At 35.8% G+C, this 17,655-nt stretch overlaps 1 protein-coding gene and 1 long non-coding RNA gene across 2 annotated transcripts; one reads left to right on the top strand and one right to left on the bottom strand.

Annotated features, from left to right (window-relative positions):
* Positions 1-5,044: 5,044 nt before the first annotated feature.
* ltb4r2b (leukotriene B4 receptor 2b) lies at positions 5,045-14,231 on the top strand. The gene is made up of 6 exons (XM_044133715.1): positions 5,045-5,133; positions 6,487-6,842; positions 9,657-10,216; positions 11,208-11,408; positions 11,498-11,541; positions 12,799-14,231. Exons 3-6 carry the CDS (start codon positions 9,674-9,676, stop codon positions 13,040-13,042), a joined length of 1,032 nt encoding a protein of 343 aa, XP_043989650.1. The 5' UTR covers positions 5,045-5,133; positions 6,487-6,842; positions 9,657-9,673; the 3' UTR covers positions 13,043-14,231.
* Positions 14,232-14,384: 153 nt separating this feature from the next.
* LOC122840920 lies at positions 14,385-17,475 on the bottom strand. Its single transcript, XR_006372315.1, has 3 exons — positions 17,381-17,475; positions 16,344-16,371; positions 14,385-16,152 (listed from the first exon to the last, which is right to left on the bottom strand). It is a non-coding gene; the product is annotated as an uncharacterized LOC122840920 (long non-coding RNA).
* Positions 17,476-17,655: the final 180 nt, after the last annotated feature.

The raw sequence follows: 17,655 nt of genomic DNA, 5'->3' as shown, positions 1-17,655 counted from the left end.
AAGAAAAAAGTTCATCAAATATTTTTGTCGTCCTTTACCCTTAATTGCCTTTGGGTGGGTTTCCCAGCCCCGGCTGCTCCGTTACTCATTCCCCATAGGACTCTGTATGTGTCAGTCATGAATCCCCCCTGCCCAACCTCCAGCCTCCCTCCTCTGCCTCCTTCTGGGTTTTCTTCCTGTCACATTTACTTCTCATTCTCTTCATACAGTCTACTAATCCAGTTTTTCCCCCATCATAGCTGCCTTTTTCCATTTGGCCGCTAAATTTGGCGTCAGAATTGAAGTTTTTCCAGATATTTGGGTTAAAAGCAGAATGATTGTTATTCTAATCATGACCAGGAGGTACGGGGAGCTGCTTAAAGTCTCTCATACCTCCATTTGTAGACCAGCTGCATGGCCACCAGGGCTGCAGTGTTAACTGTCAGTTAGTGAACATAAGAGGGCCTATTTCCTGTGGCGATGAACGCAACAACCCCCCTTTTTTGGCTGTCACTCTTCCTTCTCCTCCCCATTTGCTTTTTTTACTTTGTCTTGATTTTGTTCTCCCCCTTGACCAAGTCTCTGTCGTCTCTTCTCCCCTCCCTCCTCTTCCTCTCCACCAAAGATCTGTTTCTCATTATCCTCTGTAGTCTGCTCTCTGTCTGAGTCAGGAGAAGAAATACTTAAATAAACACACTCACTCTTGGTCTCTCCAACATCTCCATGCTCTGACTCCCCTCCGGTTCTCACAACCGTCGGGTTTATGCTGTGCTGGCGTGTAACTGGGGGCTCGTTTCACTCTCTGGGTCATCCTCCCGGGCCTCCGGGTCCTGGATTGGTCTCAAGATGTTACAGCGTGGTTAGGGAGAAGGGGAAAACTGCTACCAAACAAGCAGACACAAGGATTTCCAAACCCCCAGACAAACCCAGCATCAGTAAATCCAAAAATGACAGAACAAGACTGAGACATAATCAGAGTAACTTGTATTTAGTGGTTAGAAAATTAACCATGAAGTTGGCTCGTTCTTTTCTGGAAACATCTGCTTTTCTAGTTTCTATTTGTGGGATGATAACATAACACTGTAGAGATATTTTAATATCACAATATGGGACAGAAAAACAACAACAAAATCAAGCATAGATAGAGTAAAACAGCTGAATAATACTATGATGTGGGACAGTTTAGTAACAATAAAACATTGGACAGTATGGTATAGTGTTGTGTTAAACATGATAGTAATAGTATAAAGAAGTAAAGTACATTAATACTATAGCGTACAGCATAATAGAATTTTGAGGACATTATAGTTAAAGTTTTTATTGACTGTATAAGTATGAAATAGTGGAGGATAAAGCACAACATAGTAGTTTGTATTGTGCAGTGATATGGTGTTGTGTTATAATAGTTCAGTGTTGGACAGCAGGAGTGCCTGCAGTTGTCTGGATGTATACACTGTGTGTACCTTGAGATTTTCCTTTAATGTAGTTTTTGGATTTTTTTATTATCTTACCCTCTTTATTATTAAAATTGTGGAGAAAGAAGATCTTTTGTGTCAAAGCATCTTGTATGTAACGCACATCTGTGTGAGTCTGTGGGCGTGGGCACATGTCCGTCCTAAGCCTAAATGTTATTGGTCAGTTTATTTTTGTTTATTTGGCAGCTTGGTGCTTTTTCTGTAAGCTAAAAATGAATGAGTGGAGTTTGAACCCTTCTGTAGTTCTAAGAGGGATCAGCTTTTTACCATGAATGCGGTTCTGGCAGATTGCCGGTTTCACAAACGGAAGAGCAGACAGATGGACAGGTTGGCCGACCGTGACATCTGCTGAGCTCTCCATGAGTGTCGCTCTAAGACTGCGGGACGGTTGAACAGTTAACTCTAGTCAAAACTTTGCCAAAAGAGTAGAAATTAAACGAACGTTGTTGCTTCACCTTCTCCTCCTCTGGACGTCTGATACACCACCTGAGCCTGGGAATCTCCATCCTCTACTTCCCGCGGACCAAACAGGTAGGTTCTGTTTTCATGTCTTTATTATTTAATATAATTTGTTGTTTAGAAATAAACAAAACAAAAACAGCAAAATAGATCTGCTGTGACAGTATTATGCGTACCCTCCAATAATATCCCGCAGGCGCCTGTGTAGGATAGTGTGGTAAAAGTATAGTGAAAGATAGCATAGTAACACTCTCGTTTGGGACAATAAAATAATGTAACATAAACCAGTAAATAGTTAGTGCTGCATGGAACAGGATGACAACAATGTATAGTGAAGGATAGTATAATAATACTGTAATATAGGACAGTACGGTAACAGTATAGTTATAGTGTTTTTGTGACCATATAGTATAAAATAGCAGTGGACAAATTAAAGTAAAGTAAAGCACAGTATAGCAGTAACATAGTATATTAAAGTGATTGTATTGTGCAGTCCTGCTTTTGCAAAGTATTGTGTTAGTACAGTGTAGAATAGTATGGTAATAGTATAGCAAAGTATAGCAGTCATAGTAAAATTTGACTCTTGACCAGTGACTGCTGGAGACAAATACTTTCTTCAAAGTTCAAGATTTTCCTTAAAACTATGATCTCTAAAGCAAAGACAAAGGAGATTTGACTTTTATAAAACCTCTTCAGTGGTTGAAAGGCCAATAAAAAACAGAGAATGACACACGTTAACCCTCCCCAAAGCCTTATGTCAGTGGCTTGCACTCAAAGTTTATGGGACAAAACGTGGCTAGTGGAGATATGCTGCCCTCATGTGGTGAAAGTTAAGTTAAATTTCATCCCTTAAAGGTCCAAGAAAATCTCTTCCACATCCAGAAGAGTTAGGAGAGCGCAAAAATAATCCAGTATAGTGATGCCAAAGTGTATTTTGCAACTCCATGAAAGGATTTGCTTTTTTGTTCTACCTGTTTTGGGAGCTTAACTTTACAGTAAAGATTATACTCAACAAACTTAACATTAGATAAACTAAATATATGCAAAAAATACTACAAGAAATTCTGTAGAATCTTACTGTAAAAACAACGTGGAAACAAATATCATCATTTCTAACATTACTCAGCATGTTTTAATGGGTATAAACTGACAAGACACTAAATACAAATAACACAACAGATCACCAGAAAAATAAATGTATTTTAAAGAAAAAAAGAGTTATTTACTCAATAAAAAATCTCTTCTGTTGACGTATTTTTTAAGAATATTATTGTACCAGTGTCGCTCATAAAAAATATAATTTCCGGTTTCTTTCCTACGTAAAATCAATACTCAAAAGGTTGACAATTATACTAGTCCTTCCTCCGGATCTCGTCATTTCCACGACAGCTATCCACGCGGTTCAAGTTTTTATTATGTAGTTACCTTGATTGGCCAGTAGGTGGAGCTACAACTGAAATAGCTGAAGAGAAAGTAGACCATAAACAACCACACAAATACCAAAAAGAAAGCTTTTGTCCAGCTTTATACTAACTAATACACATGAAAGGTTTGAGACAGGACTATTACACTTGAGGTGAAGTATGAATTATTTGAGAAAACATGTTACCTATGGTAACAACACTTCAAATAAATAGAGTTTGAAGGAAAACTTTAGCATATGATGTGAAAATAATAACATATCAGTAACTAATGAACTTTGTAGATCATTTAACTTCACAGTTTTGATCTACTTTTTAAAATATTCACATCTATTTACTTTGTATTTATGTTCCAAGCCAGATTTTCTTGCATTCTCTAAATCATCTTGAGAAATATTTATTTTACCTCTTTAAATGTTGTTATCATTTTAACTTTGGCTTCTGTTTAACTCAGACAGAAACACTTTCACTTGATCTTAGCAAAATTTTATCCACTTTGTTCTCAAAGAATGAGGATACAGGAATAAATTAGGAAAATTAGGCAGATTTATGTCTGTTTGTCTTATCTTAGATTCAGCTAAAGAAATAACCTTTGTGTCTGACTGCAAAATGATTCAGTGTATAACAAGTTATTTTCCAAGTACTGTTATTTTTCTTGAGTTATGAAGATCGAGGTGAGAAGCTACAAGCTTAACTACAAGAATTTTCTGCTATTTAAGTGAAAAATACCAACAAAAAACATTTAAAGCTGAAGCAGAAAACTCCTCTCTCCTGAAAACTGTTCCTGAAGGTCACCTTAAACAAGAAAATTGAATTAGTCTTGGTCTCTTGGAAGAAGTAAAATGACTTCATCAAACATTAGTAACCATGTGGTAATGTTTATTTGTTAGACTGATACTGGTGCCTAAATTCAGCAGTCATTGGGTAAGACAACCCTGTATGCACATCACACTGCTGGTGAACATATTTTCAAATATATCTAACATTAAAATGTACTTTATTGTTTAGATTGTTTTGACAAAATCTATATTTTCAGTTGTGCTGAAATGATTAATTGAATTAATCGTGATTAATCAATTATTGAAATAATCGTCAACAAATTTAGCAATCGATTATTACTATACATACTCTAAAAATGTCCATTTGCACAAGAACAAAATAGTCAGAGCAGTAAAGCAGACCTCCGACAAACACATAATGTCAGATGGTTAAGCTCTACTATAAAAGAAAGTAATGCTGCATCTTTGGCAATAAAATTTTTATTTTCTTGTTTTTGAGTTGTTCTTCAACGGTTTATCCGCATTATTTTTTACCTTTGTAAAAATAACGATGTGTTTTTATGTGTTGTGGGGCACTGCACTGAATTAATGATACCTACATCTAGTTTTATTTTGTTTGCGGGATTATTCTACCGCGGCAGCGCAGCTGTGGATGGGCTTTTGAAGCCCTCCAGCATTGTGCGCATGTGCGAAATTTCCGAACGTTAACAATAACATGCAAGGTGTCAAATTCTCATAAACAATTACTTATTTTAAGACTTCTTTATGTCAAACAAAGGCAAAACATGCAATCAAACAGACCACAGGCCTAAATTGAGAGCATACGTTTCCGGTTCGAAAACTGGATTTAATCTGTTTGCTCTTAAAAAACGGAACAAATGTGGGCGGAATCTCTCGCGTCACATAGCAACTGTTCCAGCCAATAGAATGACAGCGTTCCACAGGGTGCGCTTGATAACATCTCCTGGATGTGCTGCTTGAGTGGCTACAATAGATGAGTTAATGTCCTCTTCTGGCGAGGTATTAAACAACTTCATTATTCAGCCATGGCGTCGTGGCTGAACAATTGTTTGTTTTTGTAAATTTAATGGTTTTCCAATTGGGCAAAACGAAAAGATTTTGGCGATACCGCCTCCAATTGTTTGTGATGTAAACGTAAAACTGATATCAAATCCGTGTCCTCTATAGTCAATATCTTCATCTTAAAACGTCTGTTCCTCATTTTACTAATATTGTTTTAGACATGTTTGATCCGCGCAGAGAAAGTTTGAGGGAGAACAGGGAATATTTGAAAAAGAGCAAAAATTTTGAGTGCAGAGACATTAAATACTGCTTAGCTCACAGATTTATGGCAGTAAATTATTCTAGACTTCATTCAGGTGTCCATGCTGGTAAACTCAGATAAACTTGGTATGTGTTACATGCAGAGGTGGACAGAGCAGCCAAACATTGTACTCAAGTAATAGCAGCACTACTTCAACATATTTTTATTCAAGTAAAAGTAAAGAAATTCTCTAGTGAGCAAAAAAGTACAGGTACTTGGTAAAAAGTCTACTGAAGTACTGAGTAACTGGTGAAATGATCAATCATTCAATATTTTAAAATTATGTCATCAAATGGGTTCAAATGGGTTCACTTAAAGTTAAGTGAAAATTTTGGTGTTTTAAGGACAAAAATTACAATAATTCATATGTCACAAAAAAAATCACACACAAAAAATAATTCCATATCAGTTTCTTTCAATAACAAACTTTTGAAACTGTAACAAAAACTCCAGGTGTGTGTGTGCGTGCGTGGGTGTGTGTGTGTGTGTGTGTGTGTGTGTGTGTCTGGTGAATGTTTGGTTCAGCCTGTTTTTTCATTCAGCTGGTAGAAAATCCAGAAATTTTACTCAAGTAAGAATAGAAAAACTTCCTAATAAAATGAGTCAAATCATAGTAAAAAAATACAGACTAGTGAAAATACTGCTTAAGGATTTTTGTTTTGTTAAAAAACATACTCAAGTAAATGTAATCGAGTAAGTATAACTAATAAATACCCAAACCTGGTACAAGACAATTGTTAAAGTTTTACTCTATCATATGACCTTGGTGTGTATAACACGAATGTCAAGTCTGTAGTCAAAGACAAAGAAACAAGCAGTTCCAGTACAAAACTATGGCGATAAGACTCCTGGCATTTCTTCTCCGTGGCCCTCTGCTAATTTTACTCTCCACCCATTCGTGGAAAAGAGCGTTCCTGTTTCGATCAGACTTGTTGCGACTAGTGGTGCTAAGTTTTATTTGCGTGAGCCTTCGCTGTGGTTGTTTGCCTCTGCATGCTCTGCATCAATGAGGCACTGAGGTTTTGCAATCACTCTTCATTTCATTTCAGAACACAGCAGCAGAGTGAAAGTATCCTCTCAGGACAACCCGAATGGACACTTAGTCTCCCAACATTTGGGCAAGTTTCCACAAACTAGCATGCTTGTTTGTAATAAAAAAAATGCACTTGTTTTTTTTATCAGAATACTTGAATTAATGATCACATATGTGGATATAAAAGTGAAGAGAAGAGGGGGAGTCTGAGTATTAGCGAAGGACACACCTCTCTGTTTGTAAAACTGCAGCATGTTACAGCCTGTGAGGAAGGACACAATCTCCTCTTTAATGAACTAACAGACTCAAAGCGGGAAAGCAGCCGGATATTTCCGTCCAACGAAGATCCACAACAAAACTCCCCAATTAGAGGTTAGTAATTCTGACTTTTTCTTTACTTTTACTCGTTTCTACTGCCATGTTTCTCCTCTGAATTTGTCCACATTACAAATCTGTAGGAAATCATTTTAATGCTTTACAACTACTCTGATCCACTGTAAATATTCACAAGCAAACATGGGTCCTCAGGCATGCTTTACAGGAAAAAGACAAACAGAAATATTCCTACTCTTGGCTGATTTAGGTTTAAAGTATCTACAAACAAAATCATAAACCAGCCAGTTGTTTATGAATAAAACTGCCAGTTTAACTGCTAAACGTTGAGTAAAAAGTTGTCTAAAAAGTTAAATAACATTGAATTTCTTATTTTACATTTCAATCTATATTCTCTGGTAGACTATAGATTAAAAGTGATTTGATGAAGATTTTAAAACACCACGTGGAAAACCTTCTTAGCAACTTGTAGCAGGGTTTTATAGTTGTAAAAAATATAAATATGTTTCCAATTAACTATTGAAAAAGCTACAAATGATCATTAGCATACATTTATTCTAAGTTGATACTTTCAAATGATTCTTTTTTCATAATTTGAGGGATGCTTGTCTCTTTTTATGTCAAAAACAAACTTGGTTGATTGAAAACTAATTTTAAATCTGCGATTGTTTATGACATTTTTTTAGCCTAACTGTATTATAAAGCATAATTTAATGATAATTAAATTACTCAAATGACCAGCTCTTCCGCCTGTTTCATGTTCATTTACTCCTGAGGGCCAGATTATTTCAATCTGTAATTTAAACAACTATAAAACTACATATGTTATTATTACCTCATGCGAGATACATGTGGAGATAAAATCCTGATACATTGTTTGGTTACCTGGGAATTTTATTTAAGCCATAGGAGGAAAATACATACATGGTCTTCTTTGGATACTGGGCACAAGAAATGAGTACTTAATAAGGAAATAAAAACTTCATGTTTCTATCCATCACTTTTAGTGGTAATGCTGTGGTCAGCCCAAGGTCCAACTAATTTCTAATCTACAAAGTTAACAAGCAAAATGATAATAAGAAAAAGATTTTTGGAGATGATTCAAAGATTAATAAAAAAAAACCTGTGTTGAAACACTCCTCTTCTCTGACGCACTGCTGCCAGTTTTCTTGCATGCTTTAGCCTGCTGAAGATATTTCAGAGATTACATCAGGTTGGCTGACATCCTGTGGTTCTGTAATATTTATAATTTAAACTAGTCGGAAAGCATCTTGTTTCCTTTTTTATTTATCTGCTTCCTCTTTCAAGTCTGTTTATACATTTTATACAAGTTTCCAAAGCAAACTTTAAAAATAGTTCTTGTGTCTGAAGGTGCAAAAATCATAATAAGACAAATTTGTTTTTGGATAAGGAAATTCAGAACCGACTTAATGATTATGAAAAGATTGTGTCTTCCTCAGAGAGAAGTTGTTATAATCTGGGCAGTTTATTGGTTTAAATCTCTTAGTATTTAAGTAAATGTCACTTAGCAAGTCGTGGAGAAACTTATACCATTAGTGAGCTTCTGTCTGGGTGGATATTTGACCACTTTTCTCTTCAGAAGTCGTTGCTTTAAAATATATCGTTTCCTGGCACGGATGTGGCTTTTAGTGAATAATTGTTCAAAAGGGTAAGGAGGTTAATAGCTTTGGGGAGGCCATTACAGAGGTTTTATATTTGCCTGCTTATTCTACTCTAAAAGCATTATGACGTGTGATTCTCATAATTGTTCTGTGGAATAACCTAATGCATCCAAGCCTTAACTATTATGAAGTTAGGCCTCCCTCTTTGTTTTTCCACCAGCTTTGTGCAAACCTCTGGTGACAAAAGTGAAAAGAAAAGCCACCCAGCATAATTCTGCCACCACCTTACTTGACAGCTGGTGTACTGTTCTTATGCTTGAATGCCTCATCTTCTACATTCACTGCAACTGAATTACTGAATTTGTGTCATATTGGACGATCCAAAAAAAATACTTTCATTATGGTATATGCTTGAAACATGCTGATGTTTATAATCACCTGGACCAATCTTCTTTAATTAGAAGTTTATAGCAGAGCCAATCAAAATTATTCTTCATTGCTTTACAGCTCAGCCAATCAGATTTGGCCCCCTCAGTCAGATTCCACCAAATCTGTATTGAAACATTGTTAGGTGTAATTATGCTCTTAAACAGGACCTGTTTTGCAAAATTCAAATTTTTCCACTTTTTTATACTTCAGTTTGGTTCTCAACTGCTTCTAAAAAACAGCCCAATCTCCTAAACTAAAAAAAATTATCATCCAAGCTGGTTTTTTTTACCCAATTACTTAAAGGTTTATCCGGCAGGGGTCCCCAAAATCGGTCCTGGAGGGCCGGCCTCCTGCATGTTTTAGTTCTCTCCCTGGTTTAACGCACCTGGATCAAATGATGGCTCGTTAGAAGGCCTAAGAAGAACATTGACATGCTGAAAAAGTTGTTGGTGCCACCAGGGAGAGAACTAAAACATGCAGGATGCCGGCCCTCCAGGACCGACTTTGGGGAACGCTGGTTTATGGTGTCTGGAAAATGATCCGTTTGAAAACATCCTGACTGTTGAGTCACAATCGATGAGCACTGCACCGTTTCTTAGCAACAGCTGTATGTGCTGTACAATGGCTGCTGGAAAAGACTAGTGTTTTGTTGTTGACTTTTGTTTTAGACAAATTAAATAAAAATATAAATTAAATAAGAATAGAATGAATGTCTGATTCTTCTGCTTTCAGGTCCAGAAGGATTTCTGATTGTTTTTACAAACAAACTGGTGATGAAACGTACAATTTCTTTTGTTTTTAGGATCAAATCATTTTAGAATGTCAGCATCCACAAATGAGGAAGACAGTCCCGTGAGCAACGGCTACGCCACAGCCATCGGCACCCTCATCCTCACCCTGGTTTTCCTCCTGGGCGTCCCCGGTAACCTCTTCATCGTCTGGAGCATCCTGGCACGCACCCGTAAGCGCTCCGTCACCACCATCCTCATCCTCAACCTGGCCTGTGCGGATGGCTTCATCATGGCCCTCACCATCTTCTTCATAATCTACCTTGCCAAGCAGACGTGGATCTTTGGACCCGTTATGTGCAAAGGCCTCTTCTACTTGTGCAACGCCAACATGTACGCCTCCATCTTCCTGATCACACTGATGAGCGTACACAGGATGGTGGCGGTGCTGTTTCCCCAGAAACTACACCTGATAAGCAGAAAGGTCGTGACGAGGGTCATCATGGGCATGTGGGTGCTGGTCATGGTGATTTCCATCCCCTCACTGGTGTTTCGAGAACTGGAAATTGAGCCGGATTTTAGCGAGAATAACTCACGGATTGTGTGTTCACCCAATCACACCTGGCCCACGCACGTAAGTCCACTCTTCTCACCACTTCAGTAATTTTATTTTGAAGTATCGGTACTTTTACTCAAGTAAAATTTCTGGATTTTCTACCCACTGAATGAATAAACATATTTTAACCAAAATTTCACCAAACACAGACACACACCTGCAGTTTTTGTTAAAGTTACATTTCTTATTGAAAAAAACTGATGTGGAAAATATCTATTTTGCCTGATTTTGCTACCTTTTTGAATCATTGTAATTTTTGTCCTTAAAATACCAAAATTTCCAATTAACTTCATATTTTGCTCCATCTGATGATGTAATTCTTAAAAGTTACATGAGTAATAATTTGACCAGTTACTCGGTACTTGAGTAAACCTTTTAACCAAATCCTTTTTTATAGTAATAAAATGTTTAATGATTTCTCCCAGAACCACACAGGATTCTGGGAGAAGCTGACAGAGGAAAGACTTTGGCTGCTCAACCTCTCAGCTAAGCAAACTTGGTGAAATCAACTCACTCTCTGGTTACCTAGCAACTCACTCGCTCTTTGGTTACCTAGCAACCTGTTCAGGAACTTGAGCAGTCACCATTCTACTATTTTGGCAAATATAAAAACGGATCAATAATTATCAATATCGACTAATATGGTAACTCTTATAATGTGATTTTATATTGTGCTTTTTCAGCCATATTGTTTAGCCCAACTGAAATGTAGAAATAGCGCGTAAAAGTTGAGTAGTTAGCAGAAAATAGCAAAATTAGCATAAACTAAAAGTTGCTCAACAAAGAATGGGTCTTGGGAATTTGAATGCCACAATTTTTTGAATAAGCAAAACGGATAAAATAAAACCACAGAGGTTTGTTCAACTAAAGGAATATAAACTACTTTCACAAAACTTACAAAACCATGAACTAGAAAGGTTCAACAGTCTCAATTTTTCTTCAAGTTAGATATGTTTTTCAGTTCCTTTCTATTATATTTTTAACTTCTTCTCCTTGCTTATCTGGTCAGGTCCGGTTTCAGTATTCTTTAGAGACAGTTTCAGGATTCATCCTCCCGTATGCAGTCATCGTAACCTGCTACGTCCTCACCCTGAGACGCCTGCGGCAGACCCAGTTCCAGCGAAGGATCCGTAGCGAAAAACTCATCCTCGCTATTGTCATAACATTTGGCATATTTTGGTTTCCATACCATGTAATCAACATGGTGCAGGTGAGTAAAATGTTTTTAACCTATAACCAAACATTTCCCTTCTCTGCTCCTGGGTTCTCGTTTTCATTAAAGTTTGTTGTGACTCCCAGGTTGCAGCTGAGTGGTACAACAAGAAGTCAAAAACTAGAGAAACGTGAGTAAGATGAAATTGCTTTATATACTTTTACTACTCTATAAAGATGTATTACTGAATATAAAGGGTAAAATTGTTCATTCTGTTCACATTTCTGGATGGTAATCATATTTACTATGTATTCTGTTAATGCATCATGTTTTTTACTTGAATCCTTAATGTTTTATCACTTTTTCTGGTTGCTTTTTTTTTTTGGGTTGTTATCGGTGGCATTTCCTTTTTAAGGTGTAACCAGGCAATTTCAGGCTGGAGTAATTAGATTAAAGATTGGTCTAACGTTGATTCAATGTTATCAGGTCCATTGTAGATATACAAGATTGCATAATTATGGATCATTTTCATCTACACTTTGACGAAGTGCTCCTTTCCCAATTCTCTTACAAAATGACTTTTGTTGTACATATGTTCGGCGCTACAGCCCAGGAGACAGATTACAAATCTGTGCTCAATGTTACAACTTTTGTTGCGATGAGTTTTGAAAGGGAGGGAAAGGTTTCCCTGAATATTTGTTTTTCCATTTGCACAGAAATGTTGGTAAGCAACTCACTTCAAGCCATAAGCAGGATGTAGAAGAAAACTGGACCAGATCCATTTTGAACTCCAGAGACACAAGCAGTTCTGTAGTTTTCCAACAATGACTCTTAATAACTTGGACTAAAAATGATAAATAACCAAATTATATTTTTAAATAAAGATAAAATAACAAATACAGGTTTTTGGGTTTTTCATTTATCTTTCATAATCATGAATGTTTCTTATTTTAGACGATGACAACAACTTATCATATATGTATTTTTGTCAGACATAAACTGAACATTAAAATAGAAGTAGAGAAATTCCAACATTTGACTAGTCAATGGACCAGATAAATATGTCATTAGTTCATAGATTAAATTAATATTTAATGAAATATTACAGAGATTATTTAAGTAGAGAGAATGGGGCCTAATATAGAACCCTGAGGCACTCCTTTGGATCTATAAAGAAAAGAGGAAAAAGATCCAACATGTAAGCTAACCCATCTGTAGATAGGCCAATATAATGGTAGTTTACCAAAAATATCGTGGTCAAAAGCTAAATACCCAAATTTAACAGAAGCAGAAATTTTGCATGCTTTAATATTCTGTTTCTTATTTTGAGTGAAGTATTTTTCTAAACATCCACATCAATGTAAGAGTGAAGTTTTGTTTCTACGGGATCCTAAAAGTTGGTCTTTGCTGCAGTTAACAGATTTTCTTCCATCTTTTTTACCTACAGACTGGAGTTGATTCATGAGAACTGCCGAGCTGTGACCTCGACTTTCGCTTTTCTCAGCAGCTGTGCCAATCCCATCCTTTACACCTTCGCTGGAAAGTCCTACATCAAGAAAAACGGCTTAGCCTTCATGGCTAAGCTCTTTGACGGCACGGCGTCATCGGACCAATCAGCAAATAAACAGAATCGCACAGACAGTGCAGGAGAAATGAACAATGTCTTATTAAACAACACCGCCACTACATAATGTACCAGTGGGCTAGATTAGAGCATTGAATGGACCATGAATTGTAAAATGTGCAAAGCTCCTTGTGGGAAAAACCAAGTTTCACAAAAGAACTTTTACTTTAAAAACCATCATAAATGACTACAGGATAAACTGACGATAAACTTTAATTTCAACGATAAAGTTAATGCATCCTATATAAAAGTTTTACAATGCTTGCTGGGACTACCAACATAGTGTGAGGGAAAATGACAAAAATAATGCTATTTAGTGATAATTCATGTATTAGTAGTTTAAAATGAATGGTTGAAACTGCAGGATGTTTTCAGTCCTGATTGTTTTTGCACATCTCAGATTTTCAGGGAATTAGCTCCAGAGCTAAGCAGCACATAAACCAAAAACTGCTTCCCTCTTTAACAATATTTTGTTAATTTATGTAAAGCCACAGCAATTGCCAGCTGAAAGCACTTTACATGAAAAACAGGGACAGTTCTAATTAATCTAGTCACATAGTCAGAATATTATGTCAAAAAATGTCTGGTTTAACCAAATTTAGCTTTAGCTTTATTAACATAAAGCTAAAGTTTAATCAGTAATATTTTTATAACAAATTTATGTCAGATCATAATTTTTGGTTAATGTCAAGTTGTCATAAAGACATTTTAAATAATGTAAACTTTGTACTAAAAGTGTCATGATTTACCAAATGACACTTTATGACAACAGTTATAAATATTCATGAAGACTTACTCATGTTCATGACAGGTGTTATGTCATGTTTATGACGGTGTTATGACAGTCTTATTCACAACCCGTCAAATAAAGTGTTAACAAAAATTAGTGAAAAAAAAAGGTTTACATTGAATCCCACATTAGCTGCAACAATCTCTAAACATGGTAGCACTGAGACAACTAAGGCCGTTCATAACAATATTGTTCAACAGAAGTGGGAATAAATTAGTATTATTCCTACTTATGTATTAAGGACAAAAACTGAATGTTATAGTTTCACAAGAGAAGACCTTGACAAGACATGTCTATTATTATACTTTTAAAAAGTTTACACTGACAAACTAATATTTAAAAAATGTAATTAAATTAACAGTTTGACCATTGTGTAAAAAAAATTTAACTTACAGGCTGGTTTGTGATTACCCTTTAAACTGTTTAAATGGTCTTGTTTTGTATAAATTTGCTCTGTACAACCTCACATTTGTGATTTTACAGTTTTTTTTTTATCATTTATTTAAACATAGTGCAGTGACAAATTGCATCTTAAAATAATAATTTAAAACCCATAAATTTCAAGTTCAAAAAACACTTGATCTCAAGTCTTGGGATTCCCAGGAGTAAAAGCATAAAAACTTATTGACATATTGGAAACCGTTTCCCTGACAACCATATGTGGCGTTAAGTCGCTCGGCTACCTAGCATTACCGCGGCGGCTAAATAAGCTAAAGCTGGAAACAAACTTCCATTCTACACTTAAAACTAGCACAGTTAATATATTTACTCACAGAATGATCTATATAAACTTACTGGTCATGACGCGTGCCGAATGAATAGAACAGTTAACTGAATAAATATGTTCAGTTAGATTTGAACCACAGTGTTCCGGCTAAAACTAGCTAGCAAAAAATAGCGAATGAATGAATATAAACTTCATAAATCCCAGAAAGAAATTCATAATGTCTGTTGTTGGAGGTTGCCATTACTGAACGTTGCATAAACAATAATGCTTCTTCATACTTCACATATTTAAGGGTGTAAAAAACACAACTAAAACAACAAAAGGTGAACTGCTATGGAGTATTTAAAGCACAGGTGTCAAACTCTTGTCCTCAAGGTCCGATGTCCTGCAGTTGTGACACAGGTACAAACCACTGAAATGAAATGCCTTAATTACCTACTTCTTGTCTAAATAAATTCTCCAGAGCCTTGCTAATGACCTAATTATTCTATTCAGGTATGGTGCAGCAGAGGCACATCTAAAAGTTGCACGACAGTGGCCCTTGAGGACTGGAGTTTGACACCCCTGAAATTTTAGTTGCAAGAGAGCATCTTACCAAAGAGGAAACAAGCTTGTTTCCTTCCGTTTTAAACATAAAAAAAAAAAAAAAACACAAAACTATCGCAATGTTTCTCTTTTCTGCTTGCTGAACATCCATTGTATCCTCATGTTTGTTCATATGCTCCTCTTTGTGAGAATTATTTTTACTCTTTGTGAGAATTTTTTAAATGTTTTTCAAGTTTGGAAAAACCTTTCAAAAATGGCAGGTGAATTGCTTTGTTCTTGAATTTGCATCTCAAATTGCACTGAACAGTTTTCATGCGTTTCTCTCCCACTATAAAAGTTTAGTTTTTTGTTTGTTTTCTGGTTTGTAAAGTATATGAATGAAACATGTTTTCAAGTCAATAAAAATAATTTTTGTACAAAGCCTCCTGCAAATGGAGCGAAAAGATGCTGAGGACATTTATAGAAGAGATCATGATCAAGTAAGACTTAAAACTTTTTTGGATTGAAACAATCTACTCACATCTGAAGCTGTAATCTAGTAGGTCACTTTTTCTGGGAGGAATAGGACATTTCTCAAATAAGCGAGTATTATGGTCATGCTAAGAAAATACAATTACAAGAATAAAGTCATAATAGTTTGAGAGTAGAGTTGAAATAAGAAAAAAATAATTTTTATTCTGATAATGTGACTATATTGATAGTGACCTATTTGACTTTATTCTTGTACAAGTTTATTTTTGAAATATGTATGTCTATTTCTGTATGTCTCCAATTCTCCTTTGTTTCCAACAAACCAAAACCATTGACCAAACTATAGAAACCAAGTTGCTAGCAACGTTTTCAGGTTTTCTTTACTGTGTTACCCTTTGATGAAAGTTACTCAATAGTGATGCCAGCTACCCTTAAGAAAATAAAAAAAACTGCAAACCTTGGAAAACAAACATTTACACAAAAGATCTTGGAGGCTTTACTTTATGTTTTGCAGAGTTTATTGTGGTTTAGCCTTTAAATTAATACTGTCTTTTTTTACATGTAGTTCTTCCAGGATATATAACATTTTAAATCAGTAAAAATTTGAGGCCTTGGGTCAACAAGTAGACTCCCGACATCCAACCTGTGGAAGAAAAGAAAAACGGTTAAAGATCAGTTCGCTCAACATAATGTTACAAATGTAAAAATATAACTTCTGCATCCATCTGTTACTAGACCACAAACCAAAATCAAAGTAGAAATGTACAGGACTGTAAACTAAAAGTGGATGCTAGTCAGCATTTAATGCTACATTTAAAACCAGACGATTCTTACCTCAAGTGGTTTTCCTAATGCATCCTTCCTAAAAAGGAGAGAAAGGGAAATTAAAGGTTAGTCCCAATTGTGGTGGCCTAAACCTGGAGAGCATCTGTAAAGTCAAACCCATCAGTGCAGTGAAAGTAAAATCATCAGTTTCAGGTGAAACACGGACTCACATGCAACTCATCATGCAAGGTTTGACTCCAAAAGTTCACTACGACACACTAATGACATAAACAGGCAACTTTCAGGATTTTAACCAAATAGCTCACAGTACAACTACTAAAAGGGAAAACTAGAGGTGCATCTCTATAAATAAATAAAAAATGCTCTAATTATATAAAAATGTTTTTTTTGAAAAGGTAAAAATCTCCTAGGTTGAGGATTTAATTTATTGCATTTACAATCTATTTGGAGATTGTAAATGCAGAATTTACTTTGATCTTGGACACAATCGTGGCTGCGGCTCATGCCCCCTTTTTAATACACCACACTTTTTCCTTCCACTAAACTTTCATCAATATGGTCGATATACAGCACTCTCAACAGCCAATTTGGCAACTTCTCATTGAACCCATCACCTGACTCAGGTGAACAAGTCAGTTTAGAAACGTTATGAGGAAAATGTATATAATAAAAATCTTTAATAGGTCTGATGTTTTTTGTTTTTAAGAAAAAAAAAATAATTCAGGATTTTCAGAAACAATAAATCATAATAGTGTGGGGAATGAATCCAGTTTTGTAATACAACTTAAAATAAATTGACTTAAATGAAGATTTCAGCTAAAGTCAAATAAAACCTATGCAGCACAAATTGTCTGACACCTTTATGAATTTAGCACTTTTACAGAAATCATCAAGACTCTGAGACTATTTAAACGCTTTTCTTGTCGAGCATCTCCTGTGAAATCAAACCACGAGGTCAGTTTGGCGCTTACGCTGCAACAAAGAGCTAAAGATGATCCTGAACCGCAACGATCATCCACCTGCTCCGCCATCAAATGCGTCACCAAACAAGAAAACAAACAGGACAGGAAAAATACGACACTTACCGCATTTTAGGCTTTCAAACTGCTGATTATTTAGTTTCCTTGCAGCAGCAACTCCTTCCTCTTGCTCTGTGACAAGGAAGAGAGAATGTTAATGAGGCTGCGCCTCTATTTATCTCTTTATCAAACCACGTGTTCTTTTGGCGTCACACACGGGCAACTTCCGGTTTACGGCAAGATAAAATTTTATGTCACTACTTCATTTCTTTAATTATGTTTGTATGTTACTATTGAAATCAAGGTCCCAAATCTACAAATAATTCAAAATTATACCGATA

The sequence above is a fragment of the Gambusia affinis genome, linkage group LG12 (genome assembly GCF_019740435.1).
Source record: "Gambusia affinis linkage group LG12, SWU_Gaff_1.0, whole genome shotgun sequence".
NCBI classification, from domain to species: Eukaryota; Metazoa; Chordata; class Actinopteri; order Cyprinodontiformes; family Poeciliidae; genus Gambusia; species Gambusia affinis.
The sequence above is the reverse complement of the archived record's forward strand: the minus strand, read 5'-3'. Positions and strand labels throughout refer to the sequence as shown.